Raw genomic sequence first — 17,751 nt, forward strand, 5'->3', positions numbered from 1 at the left:
GGAATTTTTCTAAGATTCGAATGGCCTTGACCCACTTTCGAAATTGGGTCAAGGCCATCCAGATTTCCAAGTCGGCCGGAAGATTTCTGAAATTTCGAATGGCCTTGACCCAATTTCGAAAGTGGGTCAAGGCCAAATCCGGATTCTCAAAGCGCCCGGAATTTTTCCAAGATTCGAATGGCCTTGGCCTACTTTCGAAACTGGGCCAAGGTCAAGGTCAAATTCGGATTTCCAAAGTTCCCGGAACATTTCTAAAATGCTGGTGAACTTGCGAAGAAGGTGGTACGCATCTTATAGATAAGAGAATGATTTGGAGAGAAAAAGGACGGTAAAAAATGATGAGAACACATTGAATACTTTGAAATTATATCATTTATTGTCATAGATTTACATTATACAAAACTTTAATACATATAAACATATTATATTATATTATATCATGTCACAAGTTGTCAGCAACGGTCAGCAGTGGTCAGCGATGGTCAGCTGATGTCGGGAGATGTTGGCAGAGGTCAGCAGTGGGTGGCAGTAGCCAGTAGTAATCGTTTTCCGTGCCAGAAATATAAATGGTGGTCAGCAGAGGCCAACGGAGGCCAGCAGAGGCATGCAGAGGCAAGTAGAGTCCAGCAGGGGCAGGCAGTAGGAAGTTGTAATCGTTATGCGTTTTCAGAAGCATCAGGAGTGGTCAGTAGCGGTCAGCAGAGTCCAGCGGAGACAGGCAGAAGTCAGTAGTAATCGTTATACGTTGTCAGAAATATAAGCGATGGTCAGCAGAGGCTGGGAGAGGCTAACAGTAGCCAGTCGTAATCGTTATACGTTGTCAGAAATAACAGGAGTGGTCAGCAGAGGCTAGCGAAGGCTGGCAGACGTCAGTAGTAATCGTTATACGTTGTCAGAAATTCCAGGAGTGGTCAGCAGCGGTCAGCAGAGGCCAGTGGAGACCTGTTGACGGGAGGTCGGATTTCAGTTGTTAAGAGCGAGAAGGGAAGTGTGAGCCTGTCTCTCTCGAGTCCCACGAGACGGTCCGAACTTACTTTGGGCAGCTTCGGTGAATCTAGAAAGAGGGCATATGTCATTTTGTCTTTGTCGCCCCTCCGTGTTCTCTGCCAGAGATGCCAGATTCAGCACCCGGTGCACTACTCACACTATGCCAGATCACGCGTACGTGAGCTCGTGAAGTTTCGGAAAGTCGACAAAGGCAAACTGATTTTTGAAATACTTTTGAATTTTCCTACAGGCCTCTGCTGATCATTGCTGACCTTCGTTGACAACTACTGACATGATATACATATGCATATGTATTAAAGCTTTGTATAATGTAAATCTATGGCAATAAATGATATAATTTCAAAGAATTCTATGTGTTCTCATCGTTTTTACCTTTCTTTTTTTCCCCCCATTATTTCCTTAGCTATAAGATACATGCCACCTCTTCGTAAGGCCGCCAGCATTTTGGAAATGTTCCGGGTACTTTGGAAATCCGGATGGCAAGACGCCCAAGTTTGTCGTGGAATAGTTCGTTATTTTCAACGATAGATGGCGCTTATTTTTCGACCTCAAACCCTCTGGTGTTAAAACGCCCAAGTTTGTCGTGGAATAGTTCGTTACCACTAACGCTAGATGGCGCTCCTTTATCGACCTCGGGCCCTCTGGTGCTAAAAAGCTCAAGCTTGTCGAGAAGTCCATCTAGCTTGGGCGAGACAAACTATTCCACGACAAACTTGGGCATATTAACACCAGAGGGCCTGAGGTCGATAAATAAACGCCATTTAGCGTTGGTGGTAATGAACTATTCGGCGACAAACTTGGGCGTTTTAACACCAGAGGGTTTGAGGTCGAAAAATAAGTGCCATCTATCGTTGAGAATAAGGAGCTTTTCCACAACAAATTTGGGCGTTTTGCCATCCGGATTTCCAAAGTGCCCGGAAGCGATGGCATGTATCTTATAGCTAAGGGAATAATGGGGAGAAGAAAAGAAAGGTAAAAATGATGAGAACACATAGAATTCTTTGAAATTATATCATTTATTACCATAGATTTACATTATACAAAGCTTTAATACATATACATATGTATATCATGTCAGTAGTTGTCAACGAAGGTCAGCAATGGTCAGCAGAGACCTGTAGGAAAATTCAAAAGTACTTCAAAAGTCAGTTTGCCTTTGTCGACTTTCCGAAGCTCTACGAGCTCATGTACGCGTGATCTGACATAGTGTGAGAGAGCACCTTCGGTGCACTTCTGGCACTTCTGATCCTCACTCCTATTCCAGTCCGCTGACTCACAGGTATTGGTCGAAAATGGTGACGAAGATCGGTGACAGCCAATCAGCGGACTGCAGTAAGAGTGGGGATGTAAACACCCTGTGCCTTCTCATGTAAGGATGATACATTTTGCGGAACAGAGTACATTACCTACATACAAGAAATTGCTTTCAACGTACTGGAAGTCCACAGAGGAGTCATACAAAATTAGAATAACAATCACGATCTTGCAAACGCATTGACGCATACAAATATATTATTTAATATTTCATATCATGCCGACTATAAATTATATATCCTTAGAATTCATTTAAATTCACAGTACCTGCCGAGGCTTTCACAGCTTGAATATTACATACACTCTTTAATTCATTATTCACAATTGTTCCAATTTTAGGACTCGTAGTTTCATAGACTCGTCGTTTTCATTAAGAAGCTAAGAAAATCAAATCTCAATTTATTGATATATGGATTACAATAGTAAATACTACGATAAAATTTAGGTTATGAACTATTCAATTGTCTAAACGCAAAACTTTTGACTCGTAGACACACGGATTTAGTCTGGACAGTCAATGTGTTAAAGGAACAAAGAACTTTTAGGTACAAAGCGATTCTTTGTCGCTTATCACACTGGCGAACAGTCAACAAAGTATAAGAGTAACGAGTTTAGTACCAGAAACGAATGAAAATCCCGTTCAAGTTAAAATGTACGCACAATTATGTTACTTTGTTTGTTTGCCTTCGCGCTGCAATAGAATTCCGATTTATCCGGCTACTTACGTATACAGGATGTTCGGCCATTCTGGGAAAAAATTTAATGAGGGATTCTAGAAGCCAAAATAAGACGAAAATCAAGAATACCAATTTGTTGATGAAGGCTTCGTTAAACAGTTATTAACGTTTAAAGTTCCGTACTGAATTTTTTTCTCGAAAATGCGCAAGATTTCGGGGGTATGTCTATTCACCAAAAATGATTCTAATTGACCCCTGCAACTAAAAATAATTTTTCCAAAACGATTTGAAATTTTTGAATTTAATTGTTAGTAACTTTTTAACGAAGCCACAATCAAGAAATTGATATTCTCGATTTTCGTCTTATTTTGGCCTCTAGAATCTCCCATTAAAATTTTTCCCCAAGATGGCCGAACACCCTGTATGCATGTATACATATGTACATATTTCAATTATTTAATCATTATCGAAAGTGGATAATGATGCAGTACCACACGATGGCTTTTTAAACAATGTCCGTATGTCAGCCTGCTTTATAAGTTTGGATCTTTTACTAAATAATTCATTTCGAAGAATATAAAGGTTCATCATTTCCGTAATGTTATAACGTTTATTACATTCAGAAAATGGTACAAGTTGATTCACGCCAAGTAATGTCAATTGTGTTATCTTCTTATCTGTCATAGATAATTTCTTCTAACTGCGAATTTTTAGCACCAATATTTCCACAATTAACTTGTTTTTATCTCTTGTATTCGTTTTTCTAGTTTCTTTGTAATAAGGCTTTTAAGGTTTCATTGAATACGATACTCGGACATTATCCGGATAGACTTAAAATACAAAAGCAAAAAATGAAATCATTATTAACACGCAACATTCGTTGGATTGATGTTAAGAACTGTATCCTTGATAAAGCATCGGAAAAAGAAGCTTAAACGTAACTAAAGTTATTACAAGACCTTGTGCGCATTGCAACTTCCGTAGTTGGTTCTTAATGTCGATTAAATGTGATTGTCCATACCGACAACGCACCGTCAAAATGCAAAGATATCAAAAGATACCTTTTTGAGAATGAGAAGCGGAAATTATTTGTAAAAATATCGGGTGCGTAGGCATAGGGAGGGTTCTAAAAGAAAGATACTTGGAGATACAGAAATAGGGAACATGGACAAGATTGGAAATTTAAAATACCATGGGTAACAGGTTTGCGAATCACTGTGAAACACGAAGACGGGGTACATGGCAATTAATTGTTACGACGAGACGTTAAAGAGAACGAATCCGGATAGGGCCCATGAACTTCGATATGGTTATAAAAATAAATTCTACGGCGAACTTTAAGTAACATCCGATTGTCAATCGCGTAGAAGAATTTCGTGAATTTGGTTCAACGGTCAACGCGTTAACAATGAAAAAATATGTCCGAGAGAAGAAACAAAAGCACGCGTCGCGAGACCGTTTCAAAGACGAAGGAGGAAGAAGGAGAAAGCGAAGAAGGGTGTGGGTTAGGTTTGGGAAGGAAGGAGGGAGCACAGGTGCGGCTGCTACGTCCGAAGCGCCAACGAGCAATGCTACGCTGTTTTGTCGCGTGCTGGAGAGAAGTCCGCTTTTCCGCTTCGATCCAGCCCGTCTCGATTATTTCGAGCATCTCGTGACTTGTTTCGGTCGTCGGGTACCTCCAACAGGTTGCCTCCACCGTCACGAGTCAACAGAGCGGCGTGGCCGTTTTCGGTGAAATTCAAGAAGAGATCGGGTTGCTAAGCGGTCCCGTTCGAAACGGCCGATATTTTCAGTGTTACTGGAACATCCAGCACGTATCACCGCGCGGCACCAGTTGTCCTGGGGTCCAGCGAAGCGACGTTATGCACCGGAGATTCCTTCGACGATAATTCGCCGGTGAACTCGGGCACTCGGATGAATCACGATCTCGTCTCCTCTTGTTCCTTCTCTTGTTTCGTAACGGTGAGTACGAACGTGCACGAATAATTCACTTATTTTTGGCGTGTCGAGACGCTGTCTCTGACTCGACGTGTCGTTAATTCCATTGTTTATACAACGACACAAAGTTAGAAAGGACACGCAGCGTGTTCGGCAACGTGCTAAAGTAAAAGAACCAAAGTCTACGTTTTAAAAATTCTTACATTTTTAAATTTTAACGAGGAATTTTCTGATTTCTCGTAAAAAATGATACCAGACATTTATTGTGACTTGAAGTAGAGTGTTCTTAAATATATACAATGTATAATGTTTATGTTTTAAATTCGATTCGTGTAAGTTACGATTAGTAGCGTAGTACCTTTCGAATACTTTGATTTTCTAAATGAAGCGGCAAGAACTTAAATCCGCTTATATCGTGATTTAGCAGTTCTTAATAGTCTAATAGCACCACGTATTATATAGTATATTATATTCAGTGCAAGAAGTATTATATAATACATAGGATAGTATATACTATATAATATAAAGTGTAGTGCAAAGTATAGTAAAGGTAATATACTATACGCCACATTCGATAACATATCCATAGTAGAATCTTTAGTACTGCGTCTATTAGGACGTACACAATAGTGTGGTATGTATAACATATTAAATATTATAATGTGTAGCATGGCTAATATATAACGGGTGACGTAGTCTCCTGTTCGACGATGTTTTGTGCTTGATATCACCTGTTGCGTGGGTGAACAAGTTCGATGTTTTACGAGAAGTATGACGCGTCGACCTACTTCGGCTCTAGCATCGAGATGATAATATTCAATCTAGAAAACAAACAAATAAAAAATCTAGGACTCGCATGCAAGCTCGCTAAAAACCTATTATGAAAAGAATAATGTATGTTCGTTAATATACGTATTGCACGTTATTTATTGCAACAATAAAAATTAATTCTAGATAATAATGCGATAAGCAAATGAATAATTGTAGTAATTATTACTCATCGTCCTTTATTGCGAACACCGTTTAACATACTGATGAATATCGGCCTTCGTGCAAATACAGGGTGTTCGGCCACTCCTGGGAAAAATTTTAATGGAAGATTCTAGAGGCCAAAATAAGACGAAAATCAAGAATACTAATTTGTCGATGGAGGCTTCGTTAAAAAGTTATTAACGTTTCAAGTTCCGCCCGTACTGAATTTTTTTCTCGAGAGTGCGTAGGATTTCGGGGGTATGTCTATTCACCAAAAATTATTGTAATTGACCTCCACAGCTAACAATATTTTTTTCAGAACGATTTGAAATATTTTTTTTTCGTCGAAAAATTTGGGCACCTAATTATTATAGATTTTCGGTAAGGAATTTTTTTCTCGAAAGTGCGTAGGATTTCGGGGGTATGTGTAATGACCAAAAATGGTTGTAATTGACCCCCGCAACCGAAAATAATTTTTTCAGAACGATTTGAAATTTTTGAATTCAATTGTTAACTTTTTAACGAAGCCTCCATCAACAAATTGGTATTCTTGATTTTCGTCTTATTTTGGCCTCTAGAATCCCCCATTAAAATTTTTCCAGGGGTGGCCGAACACCCTGTATAAGATGACAATCTTATAAAAATCGACACAAATAAAGGATTACCTGCAGACACTTTTAATCAGTCGCTGTTGAGCCTTTGATATTTTAGGTTTCTAGGAAATAAGAGAATTCTTTGTCGAAAATTCGAATATTTGAATGTTACTACTCACAATGTACAACTTATCCTGTTCTTCTACGCTGTGATCCACGTTGGTACTGGGGCTTCTGCAGACGACTCTGGTCCAAGTAGATGCAATCAATGATTCCCATTAACAACCGAGATTCGTAGAGTGTCGAGTATCCCACTTCTGACACCAAATTTTTGTTGTATTCCGGGGTGAGAAACGCGAAGTCTGATAATAATTTAACAAATATATTTCAATACGCCCGGTTACGAGCGACAACTCGGCGGAAAGACGTTATATCCAGACGTTAGTGAGGAAGAGACAGAATAGCTCTGCTCAAACGGATTTCTAAGGGTCTTATATTTTAGATATTTGGTGGGGGTGAAGATGACCATAGCCCTTAGTTACAGGGTGACTAAGACAACATCTAAATTTTCAACAGAAAATGAGTTGATTAACTTACTTTGAACGCAAGCGGCTATCTAGGATTATCGGTGTGGATCTGTAGTGACAGGATCAACGGTAGGATGGTCATCCGTCGATGGAATTGTTATAGAACTGTACCCATATTCGAGTGACACTGATACTGATATAAAATTAAATTAATCTAATCTACAATATTGTATCGAGTCATACTTTCCTTCCATTGGGAACCCCAGTTTTGCTGACAGTAACATTCATTCCAGCAACTTGCTATATTATCTGCTGACATTGTTGAAAATTATACGTTTCAAGTCTGCTATTTACCTTGGGCAGAAGAATTTAATTTTTTTAATAATTAAAATGACGACAGAGTCCATAGGGCACGAACGACGCAATATACATATGTACATACATACACGAGCACACCGATGCGAATAGGATGACGTAGGATTCAGATATACAGGGTGTTCTCCATTTTGATGTATCCTAGTTTAGGGTTAAAAAAATGTTTTAGGTCAAATTTTGTTTATTTCAATGTACAAATGTATATACAAATTTTAAAAATTTACGTTAACGATATTTTTCTAATCTTAAAGGCATCGTTTGCTTGTATTCATGATCAATTAAAATATAACTTCGTTCTTTATCGAAAGATAGCATTTTTCTTTGTTCCTAAACAAAGAAAACCATTTAGAATCATAGTGACGTAAGTCAGTGAACGCGAAGACGAACTTGATTGTTTAAATAAACGTCTACCGTGTCACTACTAGAAATTATATAAATACCAAATTACGTAAGTCAGGGTATGACTGAACCCTCTTAAATTCGACGTGAAAGGATGTTTAAAACGGCACACTCAGTCGGAAGGCTTTTGGTCGAGTCAAGATATTTGCTTTGTAGGAACATATTCAACTAGATAAGCGACATTGGTACATTACATAATACGCCTGCGTATCTTTACTAGATCAATAACATTATTATTTAAGTTTCCATTTTATCATTCGTCCTCTGATCAATACATCAATTAATTCTGATATCATTTCCTACGTACTGTCAGCGTTATCAAATCCTTGTTCAACTTGTATTTATCCATCAAATGTTCCACTCTTTCATTTGCATCATCCTTGATGCGTTTCATGCGTTTATCCCGGTCGGAAATTTCTCTATCTTTCTGTATTAGTGTCACGCTGGTTGGTTTATTTTCGGTTTTCAATTTTTTTCTTTTTGGCTTCAACTCGTCGGAACACGTGTCCATGGAAATTGAACGTCTCATTTTTCTTTTAGTTTGTTCTCTTGTATCAAAGGCACCGATAGCTTCGCAAAGATCGTTGGCTGAATTTCGATCCTTCTTTTTAATCTTCTGCACGCTACCGTCGCTATTTAAGCTTTCGATTCTCGGCTTCCTTCTCAAATTACTTCTTCTGGAAGCCTGAGTACTATTTGTTCTTCCGGTAGAGTTCTTTCCAACGTTATTCTTAAAACTACAAGGTTTCAACGATAACATCTCCAAATTAAAGTTGCATTTGCCTACCAAAGATTGGGTCGTTGGTTTTTGCTCGTTATCATATTGTACAATCACTTTTTCATCGTTTCCGACTGCAACAATATCTTTAACCGTAATTTCGACTGTGCATTTATTTTCCGAACTTTTCTCTAATCGGTCTTTATTATCTTTTATATTTTCTTTTTTTATCAAATCCTCGTTTACGTCGTAACTAAGAATTAGAAATAGAATTATTCTTTTTCTGTCACACGATGAGTACCGAAATCAAGCTGTAAACTTTATTTTACAGTTTCATTTAAATAAGCGATACTTACATGTTGTATTTAATTTTTTTCACATTTTCGGAATGCTCGATAAACTTGAGCAATCTATTTCTTACTTCGCCCTTGTTTTTACAAACGTCGCAGTCCGTTATGCAAGGCTGTGTAATATATCCGAAATATTCGCCAATGATCGTATGACGACATCTACATATAGTTACATATAATTTTATATGTAATTTTGTTAAAATCGCCAATTAAACTTAATTCAAATTTCTTACTTAGTTAACAAACAGTAGGATACAAATTTGTTGTACTCGTTTAATCGTTTCTCGATATGCTCTGGATTTTTAATGGTTCTGTGATTTTCGATAACAAATTTCACAGAAGAATATTCCTCTGTACTAAAATATATTCTACAATATGCACCGTCGTCATCCATATACATTTGTGCAGATTCTCTATAGTATTTGGCAATGTTTCCAGGCACTGTCCAATACACTAGACATCTGATTGAATAAATATTTTACGAATCAGTTATAGCTAGCTCGTTAGCAGTGCATCTTGTTTCTTTTATTATGAAACAATATGAGCTGACCTAATTGGTTTTTTATGAATAAATCCATAATTGTATGTAGTGATAATAATCTTAGCATCTCCAGATACCCACTTATTTTCTACGCTACGTCGTGCGGTATTATTTAGTTCTAGAATAAGTCACATATTATATATTTTCAGGGATAAGAATACAAAGTATTTTAACCCTTTCTGACTCGAACATAACATTTACTTAAAGTGTTCTTTGAAAAATTAAACCACCGTTAAGTACACGTATACGCGACGAATTTTCAATATAAATTTTCAATTTAATTTTGAACGAAGAATCGTCCTCTTTGAACGGAATCATTGAGACAGAAAGGATTAGTAATGTATCAATTAACTTGCTTACTGTGGTGATATGCAAGCGTACTTATACCAAGAGTGTTTAATTTATCTTTTATCAACTCTGCCATGGTTTCTTCTCTACAGTAAACAAGACCCATCTGAATACAGATAAACCGCATAAGTATGTATCTTGTAGCACCGTGAAAAGACAATTTGAATTACCTTTTGATCAGATGAATTTAATGTACCAAGCGCTTTTATGATAAAATTTTTAAGATGCTCGAATGGACAAGAAATCATGTCTAAAAACCATACATCGTAATGTACATTGATTCTTTCTACTGGTATTTTAAATATTTTTGGTGTTCGTAGTTTTAACAATTTGCAAATATCTTCGAGTACCTGCCAAAATGTTCAATAAACACACGTTAAACATTTAGTAAAAGCATTATAAATAAAAATATAGCTTGTTTGCAGCTAGTTCTAAGTAATTACCTTATCTGTAACAGTTGTAGTAACTACAACTTTAGGAATGGATATATATATATTTTCAAATAAACACAATCCTTGGTAATTAACTGTATAATCATATCCCCACTCGCTTAAACGATGAGCCTCGTTGAATACAATATAAGACAATATTCTACGAGATGTTAGCGAAAACATCAAGTACTGTTAATGTATGTTTAAGTTAATTTAGTAATGTTATGATACAAGAAAAAGTTTGTAATATATACCAGCGATTCTTAAGCTATGATTCATAGATCCTAAGATAATTATTAAGTGCTTACACGCACACAAGGGAGTCATTGAGATAAAGATAGCAAGTAATATTTGTTCAAATGGATATGCATCAACGCTTTGGCTGTTAAAATTATTTAAAGGGGATCTATGTTACATAAAAGGTTAGGAATCGCTGAAATATATTGTTTACCTGAAAATACCCGTATTTAATCAAGTCAGGTGTGCAATATAATAATACTATCGTAGGACATATCGATGTTAAATCTTTTACAATGGCATTTCGTTTGTTGGCATACATACGCGCAGTTAATACGTGTGCATTAATCTGTTTGCTCCTTAAAAAATCTACATGTTTCTGAAAACATTTGAACATGTAATAATAAACAACAAGATTAATTAGAATAACTCGTATCGTGACATTTAAGGAACATACAATGCATTATTTGTATACAATATAAAGCTATTAGAATCCTTACCTGATTGTAAGATAAGTTTGGTGAAAACACCAAACTGACTTTTCCTTGTTGCGACACGATTGGTAATTGAAAGCAAAGATTCCTACCAAATTTGGGTGGCATGGATATACATACATATTCCGAACCTACAATTTTGTATTGAAAAATCAACTAAACGAAAATCAACCAAAGTTTATACGACATCAAAGTTACATTGAGAAATAAAAGTAGGAAAATTTTTGGAGCAAAATGAACTAACCTTTACTGATCGCAGTAGCAGCTTCTTTCTGAATGATATTCATGAAGTTTTCAAAGCCAAACGTCGATCGCATAACAGTTTCCAAGTTTTCTTGGCAGAAAACCATATTCGTGCCTTTTATCGTGCGTTAATGATTATATTTCATTGAATAAAAATTGATCGAGTACTCGATTACCTGTCCCTCGCCAATATCGATGATTTTTAAACATGTTATAAAGGATAAAATTTTGAACAACTTTTTCTTTTGAAAAAATTTCCGATCGGCTTTAATTACGAAGCCATTAGCAAAATTCCTTCGCACTAATACATTTAATTCTATCTATACGTACGCGTCCGTGGCAACGTGTAAACATAAAAGTTGCCGCCATCGCAGAGTACCGACAATGTATTCGAAATAGCAGTCAATGGCCTACTGAGGCACACATTGCCATGGATGCGTACTTATAAGCTGAATTCGATGTGGTAGTGCGAAAGAAATATTGTTAACACTAGGAAAGAGGCAAAAGATGTTCAAAAGTTCACTCCTTATAATACAGGGTGTTCGGCTACCCCTGGGAAAAATTTTAATGGGGGATTCTAGTGGCCAAAATAAGACGAAAATCAAGAATACCAATTTGTTGATTGAGGCTTCGTTAAAAAGTTATTAACGTTTAAAGTTTCACCCGTACTGAATTTTTTTCTTGAAAATGCGTAAGATTTCGGGGGTATGTCTATTCACCAAAAATGATTGTAATTGACCCCCGCAACCGAAAATATTTTTTTTAGAAAGATTTGAAATTTTTTTTTTCTTCGAAAAATTTCGACACCTACCCGATTTTTTTTCTCAAAAGTGGGTAGGATTTCGGAGGTATGTGTAATGACCTAAAATGTTTGTAATTGACCCCCGCAACCGAAAATAATTTTTCCAGAACGATTTGAAATTTTTGAATTTAATTGTTAATAACTTTTTAACGAGGCCTCAGTCAAGAAATTGATATTCTTGATTTTCGTCTTATTTTGGCCTCTAGAATCTCTCTAGAAGGGAACAGATAATCGAGCACTTCGCTTAAAAATTGTTATTAGAGACACTTCCAAATATTCGAAACTGTTAATGATACCACGTACTTTTTCAGACAGAGATAAAAGAAAATTGAAATTGCAAATCGAAAAGTTTGAAAACTTGACTTCGTGACGAACAACAAAGTGGTCGCGATGATTTTAAACTAAAGACTTTCGCCGGATTCGCCTTGCTTTGACAGATGAGTCTGCACGTAAGTTACACAACAGTTTATCACAAAGTAAAGTTATTTAACGATATTTGATAAAAATTACAAATTGCTTTACCTTTTAGGTGCATAATGAAGAAATTTTACGTAATATTCTTTCTGATATGCGTGTCCACTGCTGAACCGCCTAATTGCAACGATCCGAATTGGCACTCGTTGGAGACGTCAGAGTCCTCCAAATCGGAGTGTGGATCGATCTTCGAAAATCGTTGTACCTGCATGAGGACGTGTTACGAGAACCGTCACCAATATGTCGTTAACTGCACCGACTCGGGATTCTATAATACCGCACCCTTAACACACTTACCGAACGAAACACAAGTAAGACAATATTAATATGTTATTAAAGTGAAATTATAATGTTCCAACTATCGTCTACAGGTTCTCATTTTCACGGGGAATTATCTAGAGGAACTGCCTTGGAATGTGTTTGGCACCCTGGACAGTTTACCCGAATTACGCGTGATCGACATGTCGAAGAATAAAATCAGAGAAATTCGAGGGAAGGCGTACCACCACGTCCAACGCGTCGAGCGTCTCATTCTCGATTTCAACAAGCTCTCGTTGGACCCCGGAAGGAGCCATCCCAGAGTGTTCTCCAATTTTGTGTCGTTATTGGAACTCCATTTGACCGATGCTTTCGAAGATGGCCCACCGAGGGATCTAGCAGCCACGCTGCATGATATTTTTGTGAATAGGTATCTCGTTCAGATAACTGTGAAAATAATCGTTAATGTAAATTATGTTATTATAAAAAAAAAGGTCTGAAATATCATCCAATTGTTAGAATATCGAATCAGACATACCCCTTAAACGTATATTTCGTTGCTTCTTTCAGCAATTTAACGCAACTGATGAAGCTGCATCTAGAACAAAACGAAATATCAGAATTCCGAGACGCCAACGTGTTCTGTGACCTACCTAATATCTTGGATCTTTATCTGGGCGACAATACACTGAATGCTCTGCATTTCAACATATCGTGTTTACACAAGCTACGTTTCTTGGACCTCCAACGCAACAACTTCACCAAACTCCTCGAACGCGACCTTCACGCCATGGATGCGATTGTCAAGCACAATCAGAGCATAGCGGTGGACTTTACTGGAAATCCGTTCGAATGTTCTTGCAAGCTCAATCCCTTTATTAAATGGATGAAGAAGACAAAAGTATTTGTTCGCAATAAGAGCAGCTTGAAGTGCAACGAAGGTACTTTAAATTGTTGTATCGTTTTGTTGTATACCTAGCATTTCTTTATTCAATGAAATTTTAAGGTACCGATACAAGCGTTCGTTTATTGACGATTGTCGTTTGTTGCAGATAAAACGGTACATGAAATCCACGAGACGAAGAATTGCGCGCCAAAGTTGTTCTCGTCGGCGCCGCGCGGTGCGACCATTCTATTGTTTTTTCTGTCGTTGGTGTTAATAGGACTCGTGTGCGCGTTAATTTACGTGCAACGCACGAAACTGCAAAAGAAAATTGAGCCTATATTAGATTCGGTCAACAAAAGGGTGCGGTACACTTCGATAGCAACGGGTGATACTCGCGAGGATGTGTAGCAAACGATTTATTAATTTTTCTAAATAAAATATTGGCGTCTATCAATTTCGATAGATAGTAGATTTAATAACAATTAACGCTAATAATTAGCGTGTACTTAACAATCTAGACTGTTTTTTTAACTGTTGCAAAGTTCTACTTTTTCTATTGTAAAATACATATTATATAATATTTTAGATAGGAAGAATATAATAAGACGACAATATTTATAGCATGACCTAGTACTTAATTTAGCATTTAAAAGAAGTGTAAAAGTGCGAGCGACTGCTAATTTTTGAATATTAAAACAAAGCGCGTATAACGTTAATATTGTTATACGCTTGAACATGTCCACTGATTAATAAATGTTACATTTCTATTTATATTTCTATTAATTCGTCGTGGATAAACTCGAACTCTTTCCATAATTTCATTTACCGAAATTGTGCTTTATTCACCAATCGAAGCAGCATAGTACTTAATAGATTAGAAGAAATTTCGTTAACAGTTTTGTCAGTTACATAGAGACACAATATTGCAGACCTTATAATACTCAAATATAATCTTACCGTTATCGAATTCCCCTACTCTTTCGTTAATTGCCATCGTTTAAATATTGGGACCAATCCAATGTTTTTCACTCATCGACGGCAATTAAATAGTCGAAAGGCGTACATGTATATCGAGTATCTTTAGATATTCTACATTCGTTATCATTAGCTATCAAACCTTTGCCATCTTTTCTCAGAGATAAGATAACACTCTCAGGTTGATTTAATGTCCACAATGTGTATCAAAGTGTTATTGTAGGCCTAAGCGCATTAATAAATTGACGTTGAACTGCTCCATTCCGCGGAAAGCAATTAAAAGTACAAAGGATGCCAATATCCAAACGTCTTCATCTCGATAAAATCGTCACATCGTTTCCAGAGCTGGGACCTACGGTTCCGGATGGCGGTTACGCATGGATTATCCTTTTTGGAGTATTTCTGGTCCAGGTATGACTGAAAATTTACATGAAATAGGTCAGCATAAATAGCCGTATCAACTCTTTGCTTATTAATTCAAATAAGATCCATAGTTTTTAGCGATACAATTGTTACGTACTTACTAAAAATTATCTTCTGAACTTGTCTTGCAAACAAACATGCACCCAAGGGGTTGATTTGGTGTATTTCGATTTTAAAAATTATTTATACAGGGTATTTAGAATACTGGCACTTAGGAATTCTCCGTTTAATATAACAATATTTTAAAATGATTCTGATCGATTACGATAGCTACCAAGAATCAAGTTTATTGTGGAAATACAAAATAATTTTTTTACAGGTAGATGGTCGTTTTACGTGCCGCAGTATTGGTCAATATTTTTCATCAAATTAGCATGCATTCCTATTGTTTTGTACTTGTGAATAAATACAATTGTTATTCCTTTGATTTGAAGGATTAGGTAAGTATAGAATTATTGATTTTATTTAACCATGTCCTTCTAAACACCCTGTATAATATACCATCGTAAATTAACACAAATCATTTTGTTCAAAGCTTTCGCGCTGCCGAAAAAATTATTTTCAAACGTTATTTTTATAGATGACCGTACCAAGTCTATTATCCACGTATGGGATAATATTAGGCTACATAAGTGAGAATGAGACCTCCGAGTTTGATATATGGAAGGAGAAAATGATCCTTGCCCCCATATTATTCACTGCTTTTAGCTATTTGGCAGGTAAAGTAAAAGATTTATCATTCAACGACGTTCTTCTTGTAAAAGGAGATAACTGTACTCAATACTTACAATGAAGAATACAAGTATCTTATAATCAGATATGCGTCGTTCTTTTAGATCCTTGGGTGAGAATGATCGTGAGTATGGCGTCAATTCCTCGCTTGGTAGGAATAATAGGAGTGATTCTATTGGCAGTTGGGATTATAGCAACAGGGTATCTTGCAACTGGTGGAGTTGGCGCATATTTGGCCAGTTCTAGTGCCGGTGCAGTGATGGGCATAGGCGCTAGTTTTGTTACCTTACTGAGCGAGTACATTTTGCGGAAAAACTTTCGAAAAAAGCTACTCTTAGCTTTGACAATAAAAAACATTGGAGCCTCGTTTGGTCTCGTTCTCATTCCCACTTTCACAAATTTGATATTACATGAAACTAACTTGAAAAGTGGTCTACTGCTCGTGACGATCGTACTGTTGCCTACCGCCCTTGGAACATTAACATTTCGGTTGCCTTCTCCGCAACAATCTTCCCTTTACAGGTTCTTCTCACAAATAATCTATAATTTATATATAATAAATCGTAAATCATAATAGTTACAACCAGCAATATATTTTCAATAATGATACATTTTATGCTACGTGCAAGACATACTTTTCTTGTCTTTCTATTCTCAAATTTCAGTGTAATACCGACGATGGCCTAAACCGCGAAACCACGAATGTTTCAATCGAAAGCGTGCTGTTTATTATAACCATCGTGACTTGCGATTTATTTCGATTCAATAAAACAAGCAATTATCGTAGTTCTTACACTTTAAAATGATAGTTCAAGATACGAATAAAGCCTAAACAGGTAGAAATTAATCCAACTCGGGAAACTAAATTTTAAGCTGATAGTCTTTGAGACACGAATATCTGCTTGCATTCTTGTACAGTCGATCAACTATTTAACCGAAAGTTTAGGAAAACTTAATATTAAAAATATAACTCGCAGTCTTCTCCTATCAACCGAAGAGGACAACGAACTTCCTGTAAGAATCTCTTCAGACATTCCCCAGAGCACAGAGAACTCAATCGGTCGGAGTAACTTAGAAAATATGGAATTTGACGAAGCCGAAGAAAGGACACACGGCGGAGGATTGTTTAGCGAAGGAAACGACATTTATGCTTATCAAGAGTTCAACGAGGAAGAGGTAGACCTGTTTGTAAATCCAATTATTCACTCGCAAAGCAAGTGGAAATACCAACTTCGACCTCTTAAAACCTTTCGATTTTGGGCGGTAGTGCTCGGCTGGGTTGGAATAGAAGTGTCTGCTCTGTTTTTTTGGGTATTGTTACCCGTTTTATCGAACAGAATTGTAAAAAATCCTTACGTTTGGATCTCGCTGTCCACTACGGCCGGCCTTGTTACTTTTCTGCCAAGTCTCGCCAGTGTCAAAGTGTTACGAATGACGAGTCAGAATAGAAGACTATATTTTGGGCTAGCGTGTTGGCTTTGCGGCATTACTCTAACAGGCATGTAAATACTTGTATTGTATTGCTGTATTTACGAGAACGGTACTTTTTATGTATCGATTGTATAAAGGGTTATTTCTTTACAGGTCTAAGTTGTGCAACCAACTACCTATGGTTTATAATTTTTACCCTTTTAGGTGGTATCGGTATAGGCAGCATATCGAGTTGCCAAGATTTAGCTTTGTACGATGTTCTAGGCGCTGAAACGGTGCGTTGCGTTCACAAAGGATTTTACAGTATCGTGGGTCTGTGCATACTAATCTTTTGTTTCATTCACAGTATGTCGTCTTAACAAATCTTTATTTTGCGAAAGAACGAATTAAAAGATCGAGTTACAAGAACAAATTTCTGATTACAGATGTAAATTTCTGCTTGAATTTTACGGCGTCCTTACTATTTTTCGGTGGATTCTATTGGATCGTGTCGCCTGTTCTAAATATAATTAAGAACTCGCGAGAAAGATCCTCTAATACAATACACAGAACGAGCGAAGACGAGATATAATTAAAAATAGTTCTACGGGCATGTTACTTCGAAC

The 17,751-nt window shown here is 36.9% G+C and overlaps 3 protein-coding genes across 7 annotated transcripts; 2 read left to right on the forward strand and 1 right to left on the reverse strand.

The window, feature by feature from the left end:
- Positions 1–4,840: 4,840 nt before the first annotated feature.
- Positions 4,841–14,322, forward strand: LOC143346370 (trophoblast glycoprotein). 3 transcript variants are annotated; one of them, XM_076774412.1, is made up of 6 exons: positions 4,841–4,961; positions 12,279–12,416; positions 12,497–12,752; positions 12,813–13,129; positions 13,270–13,640; positions 13,752–14,322. In XM_076774412.1, the coding sequence occupies exons 3-6, from the start codon at positions 12,504–12,506 to the stop codon at positions 13,991–13,993; spliced, it is 1,179 nt and encodes a 392-aa protein (XP_076630527.1). In that variant the 5' UTR covers positions 4,841–4,961; positions 12,279–12,416; positions 12,497–12,503; the 3' UTR covers positions 13,994–14,322. The 3 variants fall into 3 exon arrangements, with proteins under 3 accessions (XP_076630527.1, XP_076630529.1, XP_076630530.1); XM_076774414.1 differs by having other exon boundaries at positions 4,854–4,961; positions 12,283–12,416; XM_076774415.1 differs by having other exon boundaries at positions 4,887–4,955; positions 12,285–12,416.
- LOC143346369 (ATP-dependent DNA helicase Q5) lies at positions 7,365–12,233 on the reverse strand. Of its 3 annotated transcripts, XM_076774409.1 has the most exons (12): positions 11,167–11,586; positions 10,929–11,053; positions 10,643–10,807; positions 10,204–10,380; positions 9,931–10,110; positions 9,773–9,866; positions 9,422–9,530; positions 9,105–9,332; positions 8,878–9,030; positions 8,111–8,774; positions 7,472–7,545; positions 7,365–7,383 (listed from the first exon to the last, which is right to left on the reverse strand). In XM_076774409.1, exons 1-12 carry the CDS (start codon positions 11,270–11,272, stop codon positions 7,380–7,382), a joined length of 2,079 nt encoding a protein of 692 aa, XP_076630524.1. In that variant the 5' UTR covers positions 11,273–11,586; the 3' UTR covers positions 7,365–7,379. The 3 variants fall into 3 exon arrangements, with proteins under 3 accessions (XP_076630524.1, XP_076630526.1, XP_076630525.1); XM_076774411.1 differs by lacking the exon at positions 10,643–10,807 and having other exon boundaries at positions 11,167–11,587; XM_076774410.1 differs by lacking the exons at positions 7,365–7,383; positions 7,472–7,545 and having other exon boundaries at positions 7,562–8,774; positions 11,167–12,233.
- A 208-nt stretch (positions 14,323–14,530) lies between the features above and the next one.
- Positions 14,531–17,717, forward strand: LOC143346517 (uncharacterized). Its single transcript, XM_076774670.1, has 6 exons — positions 14,531–14,971; positions 15,564–15,702; positions 15,820–16,237; positions 16,693–17,213; positions 17,300–17,491; positions 17,572–17,717. Exons 1-6 carry the CDS (start codon positions 14,852–14,854, stop codon positions 17,715–17,717), a joined length of 1,536 nt encoding a protein of 511 aa, XP_076630785.1. The 5' UTR covers positions 14,531–14,851.
- Positions 17,718–17,751: the final 34 nt, after the last annotated feature.

The sequence above is a fragment of the Colletes latitarsis genome, chromosome 10 (assembly GCF_051014445.1).
Source record: "Colletes latitarsis isolate SP2378_abdomen chromosome 10, iyColLati1, whole genome shotgun sequence".
Classification (NCBI taxonomy): domain Eukaryota; kingdom Metazoa; phylum Arthropoda; class Insecta; order Hymenoptera; family Colletidae; genus Colletes; species Colletes latitarsis.

Bases quoted from the DNA above. Each gene is read 5' to 3' on its own strand.
- LOC143346517 (XM_076774670.1), top strand. From the start codon at position 14,852: ATGCCAATATCCAAACGTCTTCATCTCGATAAAATCGTCACATCGTTT. The intron at 16,238-16,692 runs GTTCTTCTCACA...TATAACTCGCAG, and splicing joins CAACAATCTTCCCTTTACAG to TCTTCTCCTATCAACCGAAG. The intron at 17,214-17,299 runs GCATGTAAATAC...ATTTCTTTACAG, and splicing joins TTGCGGCATTACTCTAACAG to GTCTAAGTTGTGCAACCAAC.
- LOC143346369 (XM_076774409.1), bottom strand. From the start codon at position 11,272: ATGGTTTTCTGCCAAGAAAACTTGGAAACTGTTATGCGATCGACGTTT. The intron at 11,054-11,166 runs GTTAGTTCATTT...ACAAAATTGTAG, and splicing joins TGCTACTGCGATCAGTAAAG to GTTCGGAATATGTATGTATA. The intron at 10,381-10,642 runs GTAAACAATATA...ATACATTAACAG, and splicing joins TTAAATACGGGTATTTTCAG to TACTTGATGTTTTCGCTAAC.
- LOC143346370 (XM_076774412.1), top strand. From the start codon at position 12,504: ATGAAGAAATTTTACGTAATATTCTTTCTGATATGCGTGTCCACTGCT. The intron at 13,130-13,269 runs GTATCTCGTTCA...TGCTTCTTTCAG, and splicing joins CATGATATTTTTGTGAATAG to CAATTTAACGCAACTGATGA. The intron at 13,641-13,751 runs GTACTTTAAATT...CGTTTGTTGCAG, and splicing joins CAGCTTGAAGTGCAACGAAG to ATAAAACGGTACATGAAATC.